Source organism: Muscardinus avellanarius (genome assembly GCF_963383645.1).
Source record: "Muscardinus avellanarius genome assembly, chromosome: 7".
In the NCBI taxonomy this organism is placed as follows: domain Eukaryota; kingdom Metazoa; phylum Chordata; class Mammalia; order Rodentia; family Gliridae; genus Muscardinus; species Muscardinus avellanarius.
In genome coordinates, this window is record NC_137793.1 from 67,417,826 (window position 1) to 67,431,087 (window position 13,262).

The 13,262-nt window shown below is 40.7% G+C and overlaps 1 protein-coding gene across 3 annotated transcripts in view; it reads right to left on the reverse strand.

Moving 5' to 3' along the window:
• Window positions 1–8,883: 8,883 nt before the first annotated feature.
• The window catches only part of DISP1 (dispatched RND transporter family member 1), a gene marked incomplete at its 3' end in the record, with an annotated part of 72,876 nt that continues 68,497 nt past the window's right edge, over window positions 8,884–13,262 (reverse strand). For all 3 annotated transcript variants that reach the window (XM_080699520.1, XM_080699521.1, XM_080699522.1), the window contains exon 8: window positions 8,884–12,498. In XM_080699520.1, the coding sequence (XP_080555646.1) occupies window positions 8,884–12,498 (3,615 nt within the window). The remainder of the gene's footprint in view (window positions 12,499–13,262) is intronic.

Consider the following 13,262-nt stretch of genomic DNA (forward strand, 5'->3'; position numbering starts at 1 on the left):
CCTCTGCCCTCACTAATGGAACTGTGGAAATGGAGCAAGTGGTCTTATATGTTGTTCCCTCTAGGATGAGTAAAATAAACTTTTAAAACAGACTCATCAGCTGATTGTCACAGGACTGAATATGGCATTAGTATATGGAGAATATAAAAACCTCTCTCACCTTTGAGAGGGTTTGAGATGAATTCTCCTACCCCCGTGTGGTTTACAGCAACCAATCTAATGAAAAAGTCAATTTTGCTTCCAGTACAGGATGTATCTAAATTGATTCACACTAATTTATAGGAATGGTTGGGTTTTGTCTCAAAGTTGGCTTTTCTAACCTCTCTTATGGTAACATGTAGATATCTACCAGAGTGTTATATAATTTGTCATCACTGGCAGCAAAGACATTCACTGAAGAAAAGTCCCCCTATCTGTCAATCAGAGTCCAGGGTCCTTCTCAGGATAGGGCAGAGAAATTCAAGTTGAGATCTTTGATAGAATAATTTAGCAGTTCCAGGTTATTCAATATGTATCTATTCCTGATATGTACAACTAATAACAAATATTATTTAGAAAACTAAAGGTAAAGAGAAGAGACCAAGTTCTAGAAAAGCCAAACACAGGTAAACTTCAATCTCCATGAGGCTCTTGTCAGGGATTTGCTTGTTTCTCTAAAGCCTTTCCTCAAATCTCTTTACAAGAAAAAAAATTAGCTGGAGGCTACATTTTGTGGCTTTCTACACCCCATCCTATAAACTTATAGAGAATTAAGCACTTGACTGCTGCCAGAATACAGAGAAACAAAAGTCACCCTGTAGACCAGAAAGCTTCCCAAGGAATGGGGAGCAACTAAGAGATCACACAATTATGACTATTTTTTAAAAATTTTTGTGGTACTTGGGGTGGAACCCAGGGGCTTTCTACCTCCAGGCTATACTCTCAGACCTATTTTATACTTTATTTGGAAACAGGGTCTTCCTAAGTTGCTGAGAGCCTCACTAAGTAGCTGAGGCTGGCTTTGAACCTGTGTGATCCTCCTGTCTCAGCCTCCCAAATGCTGGGATTACAAGTGTGAGCCACCATACCTGGCTCAGTTATGACTATTTAAAAAGAAATGCTATTTTAGCCAGGTGTGGTGGTGCACGTTTGTAATCCCAGCGCTTGAGAGGCTGAGACAGGAAGATTGCATAGGTTCAAAGCCAGCCTCAGCTACTTAGTGAGGCTTTCGGCAACTTAGTGAGACCCTGCTTCTAAATAAAGTATAAAGTAGGGCTGAGAGTATAGCCCAGAGGTAGAAAAACCCCTGGGTTCCATGCCCAGTACCACCAAAACAAAAACAAAAACAAAAAAAAAAACAAAAAAAACCCCCAAAGAGATGCTATTTTATCATTCTTGTTGAGTACTTAAAACATGTGGATGATGAGAAGAAACTTCAGGGGAGCCAGGAAGGAGATAAAAGGGAAGGGGTGGAGGAAGACTTAGGTTAATTAATAGAAATACTACCACAGACCATGTATATACATGTGAATATATACCAACATCAATCTGGGTACTCTTTATTGGGAAGGAGGGAAATGGGGAGGGAGGCACCAAAAGCCTGTGCCTGTATGTCAACGATTTATATTATGATGTGAGACTATAATGCACCAATAAAAGCACACAGGAAAAATAGAACATCTGGTAAGGTTTGCCAAAAGGTATTCCTACTGGACCAGAATTATTTTATTAAGGAGATTTGTAATGATATAATATTGCATACTACAACATAGTAGTTTTATTTTTTAATTCTAAAGATTTGTTTTCTTAGGCAGGCTAAGTAGGCTCTTGGTGATCTGTATAAAACAAAAACAGAAACAAAAACACACAACCCCCCCCCACCACCACATGTACATAGTTCTTTGTGTAAATCTGTTTGCATCCCACCACAGGAGTTAGTGAAGTTGGTAATAATACCTCCCTGTATTGCCATAGTCCTTTTTGTGTGTGTGGTATTGGGGATTGAACCCAGAACATTCTACCTATAATCTAACCCCCCAGCTCTTTGTTTACTTATTTTATTTTGAAGCAGGGTCTTGCTAAGTTGCTAAGGATGGACTCATACCTGGCATCCTCCTGTCTCAGCTTCCCAAGCACTGGGATTACAGGTGTGCTCCACCATGCCTGATTTGTGGGAGTGTTATTTGAACTGTTTCCTTCCTCAGCCTTTCTTCTTCCCCTCCCTAACTCTTCCTAACCCCCTTCAGATAACTATCTAAAAGCCCTTATATTTCTTATTTTATCTTTAGCTCCCACAAAGGAGAGAAAATATACCACTCTTGACTTTCTGAGACTGACTAAATCTCACTTAGCAAAATATTGTCTAGTTCCATCTATTTTTCTGCAAATGACATAATTTGTTTTTCACGGTTAAGTAAAACACTACTGTGTGTATATACCACATTTCTTTATCCATCCATCTGCTGATGGATACTTGTTATTTGGCTGTGTGAATTGTGCTGCTGTAAACATGGGTATGTATGCAACATCACTCTGAACAAGTTGGGCCACTGACTAAGCTTACTCAAAAGAAAAAATTAGTATACGATTCTCAAGGTTAGCTACAATAAAACCCTCGCAGAACACAATACAATACAATAAAACCCTTGCCAGGAAGAGCCTGTTCTTGAATGAGGACTTTTGGATGCAGAACATCTTGCTTTATTCCATGTTTGCTCCCCAAAACTCACAGCGTATTCACTCCCTTAAGCTCTGGAAGCATGCTTAGTGCACAGAAGTCCATCAGGCTCCACTGTGTCCTAGCTGACACTTGTATTCCAACTTCCTGTTCAAACTGATGGCTTAGGAGAACTGATGGAGAAACAACATGTTGATTCTGGCTATTCAGTGAATTGATTTGGGGCATATACCCTTTGATTTATAAGATTAATGAAAAGTGACTTTTTTTAAAAATAGAAAATTTATGGTGGTTGAATTATTGTTATAGTAAAACGCCTAAGATTCTACTAATCAATTCCAATTACTTATTAGTTATCTTTTCCCTAAATATTTAATGCAAAGATATGAAACCTCTTAATGTACAAAACCAAACACTTAATAAAAGTGGTTAAAAAATACTGTAAAAAAATTGAAGATCAATTAAATACCAGCAAACATTTTGGAAACATATGATATAAAGAACATATGGACATGATAGCTGCTACCACATTAATAAAAAACTCATAATTTCAACAAATTTCTATTTTTTGCTATGTCTGAAACATATGAAAAAAACACATGAGTCTTTGGATGTTTTTTATTTTACACAAGTCTAGCTTTTTTCTTTTGAAACAACTTTCCCTCATTAAAGTGAAAAGATACATCTGTTTTCACTATTTCCTCCTATTTCATTCAGAAACTACACTAACGGTTGGTGGAAAGATGGATTCCATGTGAGACACTGGGAACCATCTCCTATAGACCACATTTGTTAAACAGATCTTCACATCACCCCTTGCCAATGTTTTAAAATTTAGAATTATTGAGGCTAGGGCATAGATCACTGTAATGTGATATAGTAACAGTTTAACATACCTTTATAGGATGCTGTTTTAGGAGAATTGTGCATTTTATAGCAATTACACATAAAAAATAAACACACACTGATGAAGTATAATTATTTAAAACAATATAACTTCTCCCTATTAAAAATTTGCTTTTGTCTCATCTACTTCTCAAACAAACAAATTTAAAAAGTGACCTTGTAAGGAAGAGGTAGGGAACAAATTCAGTAACATGGACTCAAACTTGAAAAATGTTTTCTGTCATAATTAACAAGACAGTACACCAATCCTCTCCATCATCAAATACCTCCCAACTTAACAAGGATTTCACAGTGAGGAAAAGGGCTTTCCCCTAGATGCAAGTCATCCTCTTCTCTGCTTTACGAATTATCTAGAAGAGGATAATAGATGTGAAATAGAACTAAAATACTGGTCTTTTGTTGCCAGTAATGAGGAATTTAAAAAAGAAAAAAAATCAAAAAGCTTTCTAGCCCTAGTAAATGAATTCTTAAAAAAATCCTCATGAAAAAAGTCAAAGTTCAAAGCCCAAAGGTGAAATAAAAAGTGAAAAGTGTTCCGTGACACATTCAAGGTTGAGGTAATTAAGCAAGTCAGGGTAGCACAAACAAAAGATCCCTGGGGGCATGGGTAGAAGACAACAGCAAGGTCCAATGGAGGGTTCAGGGAGAAGTAGAGTTCTTGTCTCCTTTCACCCTAGTTTCCATTATTTAAATCAGATAACAAAAACCATGCAGATGACATCACAAAACCTGACTTCAAACTATACTCAAAGCCATATTAAAAAAAAAAAAAAGCATGGTATCGGCACAAAAACAGACACATAGACCAATGGAGCAGAATAGAAGACTCAGAAACAAATCTGCACATTTACAGCCAATTGATTTTTGACAAAGGGGCCAAAAACATACACTGGAAAAAAGATAGCCTCTTCAATAAATGGTGTTCGCAAAACTAGCTAACCAGATGCAGAAAAATGGACATAAACCCTACTTTCTCACCCTGTGTAAGAGTCAATTCAAGATAGATCAAAGACTTGGAAATCAGACCAGAGACCTTGAAGCTCCTTGAAGAAGGCATAGGTCCAATACTTCAACACATAGGCACAGGTAAAAACTTTCTCAATAAGACCCCAAAGGCACAAGAAACTAAAAGAAGGATCAATACTTGGGATTGCATGAAACTGAAGAGCTTCTGTACAGCAACGGTAACTATCAAGAACCTCAATAGACAGTCCACAGAATGGGAGATCATTTTTGCCATCTACTCTGATAGAAGACCAATATCTAGAATATAGACATAACTGAAGAAATTTACTGCTTAGAAAACAAATAACCCGATAAAAAAGGGCAAGTGAACTAAATAGACACTTTACAAAAGAAGAAATTCGAATGGCCAATGAATGTATGAAAAAATGTTCAACATCATTAGCAATCAGAGAGATGCAAATCAAAACTACTCTGAGATTTCACCTAACTCCAATTAGAATGGTAATTATTCAAAACACAAACAACAATAAATGGTGGAGAGGGTGTGGAGAAGTGAAAATTCTAGTACATTGTTGGTGGGATTGCAAATTAGTGCAACCATTTTGGAAAAAAGTATGGAGGATCCGCAGGAGAATGATAATGAACCTATCATATGATTCAGCAATACCACTTCTAGGTATCTACCTAAAAGAATGAAAATCAAACTAATGCATGCATATCTATGTTCATAGCCACACAATTCACAATTGCCAAACTATGGAACCAGCCAAGATGTTCATCATCAGATGAGTGGATTACAAAACTATGGGATATGTACACAATGGAATTTTACTCAGCCATAAAGAAAGGTAAAATTATATCATTTACAGGGAAATGGATGAAACTGGAGAACATTATGCTAAGTGAGATAAGTCAGTCACAAAAAGTAAAAAATTGGATTGGAGAGTCCCTAATATGCAGAAGCTAGGGAGAAAAAGGGTCATAGGAGGATTCTAGATGAAGAAGGAGAATCCATAGATGAACAAATAAGGTGACCTGAGGGGGATGGGAGGGGGCAAGAGGGAAATTCCTTAATGTATATGATGTACATTCACAAACACATCAAAGTCAATCAGTAAGCCAAACATGAGGAGGGAGGAGGGAGGGAATGGGATGGGAATTTGAGGAAGGACTAAATGAGTGAGGTGTGCATGTATCCCTCTGCCATCTTGTACCCTATTAAAGTGTATGACAACAATGCACCAATAAAAATAAAAGATGAACAAGTCAGATGACACAGCTGGACATGGTGACACACACTTGTAATCCCAGTACTTGGGAGGCTGAGACAGGAGGCTCACAGGTTCGAGAAAAGCCTTAGCAAGTAGATTATTTTTACCTATTGAGGCCCTGTTTCAAAATAAAAATAAAATAGGGCTGGGTGTGTAGCTCATAAGTAGAATTTCCCTAAATTCAATCCCAGTGCCACACACATCCACACACACGCAAAAATCAGATGACACCTGACTCCCATAAAGTCTTAAAGGCTAGACCACCTGTAAAGAAATCTGTGTCTTCGATTGCTCTTCAAGTCAATCTGGATCCACACCCAACAAAAAAGGTGCTTTTGGACTACTAGATTTTCACTAGCCAACTTGATGGTTACACATCTCAGAAGGAGAGCAAAGAATCTAGAATTGGGTATCACTGGTTCTATTTTCAAAATGTTCCCTTCTTCCCACTTTCTCTTATTTATCTAACAGAATTAAATGCAATGGTAATGGAGGTAAATTTCCAACCTTCATTGTAAAAAAAAAAAGTTTGAAGAGGCAGTTTAGTGGTAGTATAAGTGAGAGCAACCTAGTGGGCTGTTTTCTTTAAGCTCCCTGACAACTGGCTGTAGTACTTGAGCCAAAAGTTATTTTCATCTCTAAGTGAACTCAGAGGAGTACCATGCAGTCTCCCAGGGACTGGTCTTCCTCTTTGTGGTGCTATCAAGTGTCTGTTTTGGGTACTACACTTGCACAAGGAATCTGACAAATCTAGCCAAAGGAGACCATAATTACTCCATTACTGGTTTAATTGCTTAAACCCCTGGTAACTGGAAGAACAACTGAGGAACTGGAGATGCATGTGGGAGGATGTGATCTCTGTTTTCAGGTATCTGAAGGGAGACCGTATGGCAGAACGATCAGAGACATTTGCTTTCATGTCAGAGAACAGAATGTGGATCAACTGGTCGATATACAATGGAATTCGGTTCAACCAAGGTAGACAGAGTAAATGACTTGTCACTGAAGTACCCCAGAAAATGGTGGGAAGCTACTTACCAATTTGCAGTTTGGTGGAGGAGGCCTGGAGCCAACCACCTGTAGATCCTGTCCAGCTCCTGAGCATTTTTTTTTAGGCCTGGTGATAATAAGTAGATCTAATTTGGAAACTTACTCTTTAAAAATAACTAGCATATCTTTTGAAGAGTATTTAGAATTTATTCTTTCTAGATTCTTCAGAGGACAAAACTGGAGGTAGACTCCCAGGAGGAAGCAGGATGCCATGAGCTCTATCTGGAGCTGGAATGCATGTGGTATCAGATGACACACTGTGACAGGGGCTGTCATCTGAAGCATTACTCAAAAAGCATGCTCAACAGCTCAATTACCCCAGACTCATCTACTGTGAGACACACAGTGCCACTTAAGACTCTGCCTGAAGGCTTAGCATTTCCAGGTGTAAGCTGTAGATCTCAAGATGCAGCTTAAAGTAGAAGGAAGCCTTCTGGACATGGCCCCTTAGAGACAGAAGCAAAACTTCACACATGACTCCCTCTCTCTGAATGGTTCAAGAGGTAGGATGCATCTGACCTGAGTCCATCATTCACCATTCAAGTTATCCTAGGAGTGCAGTACTGAGTGACCGCATCTCTCCACTCAGGCTCTTCCTTCTGTGCTAGCAACATAACCGTGGTCTGACACAAGATGATGTTCAAGATCCCGAGGTTAGTAGAGGTAAAAACTGAGCAATTGGACATTTTAGCTAATGTGGGAGAGATACCAATTTGGGTATAAACCTCATTAGGTTTGGATTTTAAAATGCCCCCACAGCCAGGGTAGTGGTGCACACCTGTAATCCCAATACTTGGGAAGCTAAGATAGGAAGATTGTGGGTTTGAGGCAAGCTTCATCAACTTAGCAAGACTGTTTCAAAATAAAAAATAAAAAGGGCCAGGGGTTCAAGGGAGGCGGTATCTTGGAGGTAGACTACTTGGGTTCGATCCTTGGTAACAACAATAAAGAATATTCTCTAAACCTCATATGTAGGCAATACAGCTGGGTTTGGAAACAGTACATGGCTAGAGGTAGCGTTGGGGACAGTATGTGTCCCTTAACCCCTCCTCTTTGACCTTTTGCTTCCTAGTAGGAGCAGTTTTTTCTTCCTCTTCCATGCCCTGAAGTGTTACTTCCATAGTTCCTGTCTTAGAATGGGTGATTGTGAACTCACCTCTGAAACATGAGCCCCAAATAAACCCTTCTTCCTCTAAGTAGTGCTCGCCAGGTATTTTGTTCAAAGCAACAAGAGTTGACTAAAGTATCTGTCACTGGCTTCCTGTATAGTCTACTCATTCAAACAAGTGAAAAGCAATAATAAAGTGCTTGAAATTTGGTTTTTAAATGAGGTTTTGGCAAAAATGCAATTTTTGGGGGTGTGGGGGCAGTACTGGAAATTAAACTCATAATCTTGCACATGCTACATATGCCATATGAGCTACAAACCCAACCATGTTTTAACTTTACTTTGAGACAGGGTCTTGCTAAGTTGCCCAGGCTGGCCCTGAACTTGTTATTCTCCTGTCTCAGCCTCCCAAATAGCTAGGGTTATAGGTGTTCACCATTATGCTGGGCCAATATTATAAATTTTAATGGTGTTACTTCCTGGAATCCTCTATCAATATGAGGACAATTCCTAGTATTTATGTTGAGCAATAAAAAGCCTTAATTACTTCAACCAAATACACTAGACTAAAAATACTAGGTAAGCATGATTGCCCAGTTAAATATGAGAGAACAGAAACCTCTAGGTATTCAAACTTAAGTCTCTGACTCATTGCTGTTGGTGGATGGAGAGACAATTATTTTTCAAGCTGGGTATAAATGTAAAATATTATACTTTTTGAAATAAAAAAAATATAGTAATCAGGTAATTGCTAGACTTGTGGAGTTGCTTACTGTTCAAATGAGATATAAAAGTATTCCATAATTTTTAACAAAGTGAACCATATTTGTTCCTATATTTTTGGACTCTCTTTCTAAGGTGGTGAATTTTATTTCCATTTCAAAAGAATGACTGAAGCACTGGTTCTGGATTTAATGCTATATTTATTATAGTGTTTTTATTAACAAATTTTCACCAGAAAGTTCTGAATGTGTTAATACAGCAGGCACATTGGCTTCAAGGTTTGGCATCTGACAGTCCATAGAATTGCACTTCACTCTCACAATTCTGCCACAACTTTGTGGGTTGTTTGGGCAGGACCTACAACCAGCCTCTTCTATTAAATGGTTAAATATAAGTTTTGGTTCATTTGGATTTAAATGTTCTGACTTCACCATTACATCAGTTTGTGACAAGCTAAGTTCCACTTTCTTCTCTGCCTTGTCGGTCTGATTCGGTAAACTAAGGACTTTGGTTTCAATCCCTCCACTGCCCTCCACATTTCCTGTGTCTCTATTTTTACAGAGTCCCCTTTGGTTATTCTCAGGATCACAACATGCTTTTAGTAAAGATCCAGTGCTTCTACAGACAGATGATGATGGGTCTGCCATCATTGGAAGATGCTCTTCTATGCTCTGAAGACTGTGTACACTGGTCTTCGCGATTTTTTCTTGGGCCTGAATGCACTGCACTGGGTGGAGGAAAAAATTCCTAGGCAGAGAATTCTGCATTCCAGGTGTCTTCCCTCTGCCCTGCAGGCAGGGACAGGGGTGGATGTGTGGCATGCGGTGCATGAAACCTTCAGCGGCTTGGTGTGTGGCCTTTGGAGGTGCCACACCATTTTGGATCCGCACAAAGCTGCTAGCAGTCGCAGCACACTGGTGGCACAAGGAGTCGTCCATCTGCTGGCAAGAGTGCGGGCCATGTGTCAAGTGTTTGTAGGCATTTGGGCAGCTGCATCTCTGGTTCAGAGAAAAGAAGTGACACATGGTGTGCTGTTCAAGAGAGGGCTTTAACAAGGCAGAGCTGGCTTCAGATCTGGTGCTTTTGTTGAGTTCGCTGTTGTAGGCAGTGTGCACAGGCATCCCTAAATTCTTTGCTTGGCTGTTGAAAAACTCAGAGCAAATGTGTGTTTCTTCATAAGTGGTCTTCTCTGAGGCAGTACAGCTGTGGGATGCCAGAGGCTCTAATTCATAAAACTCATGCTCCAGTTCAGATCTGTGGCCTCTGGGATCTAAATGATAAGCATTCATAGTATGTGTTTTGCCCGGTCCCTTGTCACCAGGACTGGTAGGCAAGGCATGGGAAAAGGCACTGCACTGTAGTTTTTTAGGTAAAGGAATCTGACCACAGGTTCCCTGCGGTCCAAGGCACCGACACATGCACTGGAAGAAGAAGGTTGCAAAAGCCCAGCTGATGCACATGATGAGCATCATGAAGGTGCCCAGCTGGGTGTAAGCCAGGACTGTGGAGGGCATCATCATGGCCCCGGCCACAAAGGTGGTGAGAGCAGCCATGGCGATGGCAGAGCCCATTCGGCTCAGAGAGAAGATCACTTTGCCTTCTCGGTCTGGGTCTGGAGCCAAGCGGTATGCCACCCCGTAATGGACGGCAAAGTCCACAGACAAGCCAACTGCAACTGAAATGGTGACAGATTCCAAAACATTTAGCTCCCAGCCCAGCAGGACAAGAGAACCCACGGTAACAAATATGGTTCCAGCTATTGAGATGATTGCATACAGGCTTATGATGATGTTCCAGGTTGTCAGCAGCATCACACTGAACGCCACAGCAACAGACAGCCCCATGGCAATGAGGGTGCCGTCAGAGAGGCTGTCCTGGAGGTCATAGAATTCCAGATTGCTCACAAACCAACCATTGCTGAGGCCCTCAGGTGCAGAACTCAGCTCACTGGAAATCCATGAGTCCACCTCTTTATAAAACTGATGCATCTTCTCATAAGCCAGTGTGAAGAGGTAGGTACTTTGGAACTCAAGCACTACTGCCCTGATGGTATCATTGATATCAAACCTTGGCCCTGGAGTCTTGCTATCCAAATGGTACCCTGTACTCCTTTCCAGCTCCATGATAGCCCTTTTGATGCACAGTTCAAAGATCTCTTGCTTATAGGGGAAGCTCCAGTGGCTGCAGCATGGGTACAGGGCAGGCTCATCACAGTCCTGGTTTTCCATCCACTGTTTGAATGTCTCAATGAAGCAGCTGGTGAAGTCTTGTTCATCAGTCTGGTAGAAAAACGTCTGGTTTCTCAGTTTTTGACAGAAGTGCAAAATCCAGGCCTGAGAAGCTGGGCTAGCAATGTTGAAGCTGCTATCTAATGTCAACTTCCCTTTACTCTTGGGATTTAGTGGATTGCCATTGTCTTCTGGGGACACACCCCAAATTACAGTGATGGGCATGTGAAGCTCCTCTCCATGGTGAACACGCTCAAACATGAAAAGCTTTTTGTACTCAGCATCATAACGTTCAAAAGGATGCGACGACCTAAACACTTGGAACTCGGACAACTCCAAGGAGGGCAGTTTCATCATTGGATTTATGCATACGATGTAGGCCCCACCTACAGTTAAGGCCAGGAACCAGAAGAGCCAAAGGTAGCGAAACTTAATGACAATGCATGGCAATACCTTTTCGAAAAAAATCCGAGATGCTTCTGAAACAGCAAAAAGAACTTTGTGGCACTTCTGACAAGCGACGGTCCAGCAGCTTTTGTTATCATATATTTGCTGCTGGGGCTTTTTGAAGCAACTGAATATATTGAGGAGGTATCGCTCGTGCAGCACGACGACGGCTGGAAGCCAGGTGATCATCAAAACATAATTCACCAAGATAGCTGTCCCTGCATAAACCCCGAAGCATCTGATTGCTGTGATGTTGCTAACATAGTTGGCATAAAAGGCTGCAGCAGTGGTAAAACTGGTGACGAACATGGAGAGGGCAGCATGCTGCAAGGTGACGCTTACTGTTTCTGAAGTCTCAGCATGAGGTTTGTCAAATTTGGTGTAGTTCCAAACGTCACACAGGACAAAAGCATCATCTGCTCCAATTCCAACCAAAATAATGAGGGCGGTGAGATTCATAAAAGGAAAAAATTCAAAGTTAAATACTACACGATAGAGAAAATAGGAGACGATCAAGGAGCTGATTATTGCAAACATTGTCATCAGAGTGATAAATATGGACTTGGTGTAGACACACATGACTAAAAGAACAATCACAATGGCTATGGCGGGATACACAGTATCCATGAGAAGATAATCTTGAAACAAACTGTGTTTGATACCAAACTCGATCCCAGTGATGGTCGTCACGCCGTCTGAAGAGTTCCAGTTTTCGAAGTTGTCCAAGTAAATGTTCATCATGCTCTCCCCTTTCTCTGTGGGAGAGAAGAGCATGCTGTATTTTAAAGCTGGCACAGCAGAGTCAGCCGTCTTTGGGCTCATAAAGTCTTTGTCCACCAAGTAATGGAGGATCTGGTACACGGCGTTGTACTTGGTACATCTGCGTGGCACATTGGTGCACTTAAGCTGATCCTTTCTCCTGGCTGCCATGTCCCAGCAGTCTGGTCCCAGAGTGCCGTTTTGATAGTGTTTGGCACAGGTCCGAAGCAGCTTCAAGGTGTGAGAAACATCTCGCTCAACAATTTTCTGGCAAGATGACCTGTTGTTCAGAATGGCAATGTAGTTTCCCAGAGTCCAGCTGGGGCAGCAGGAAGCAGCGGTGGTCCCCTGGCAGAGATGACCAAACTGGGGATGAGATCTGATCTGCAGTGAGATACACAGAAGGGGTGATTTAAACTGGTTCTCTATAGAGAGGCTCACTATTGCCCTGAGGGATAGGAAAGTTACAGAAGGTACATAAATCATCCTCTTAAAATTAGGTATCAGTTTACACATGAGGTGAGAGCTCCCAAACCTCCACCAAACTATTTCATATTACAGGGTACTTTATTTTGAACAGAAAACCCCTGCTTGGGAATTACACACAGGTCGTGATGCATTGTTGGCCAATGGAAGCTTAGTTCAAGAAGGGAAATAAAAACAGCTACTTAGTAAACAAGCTATTTCAAAGTCACTGTAAAAAGCAATGAAGCGGATAGATTGTAAAACTGATGTATATACAGGATTAAGAAAAACACTGTCCAACTGATACTTGGAAAGATTTGTGGCTTTTCCTAAAATTTCTGATTACCAGCATGGAAATTTTGGTGACAAAAGTAGTATATCTCAACTAACATCGTTGGAAGCAAGGATGCTCTTCCCTAGAAAACTGGTAGGGTCTCAATACTTCTGTACCCAAATTCATGTTAAAATCTAATCCCCAGTGTGACAGCACTAGCAGGGTCTTTTGGGAGGTGATTAATGGAATTGATTCTCTTCTAAATACAACGTGAGGGCACTTGTTTATCCCTCAATTTTATAGCCTTTTACTGTATAAGAATATACAGAAGGTAGCATCCTGTCTTCATCAGGCACTAAATCTGCTGGCTCATTGATCTTGGACTTCCTAGACCCCAGAACCATAGAAA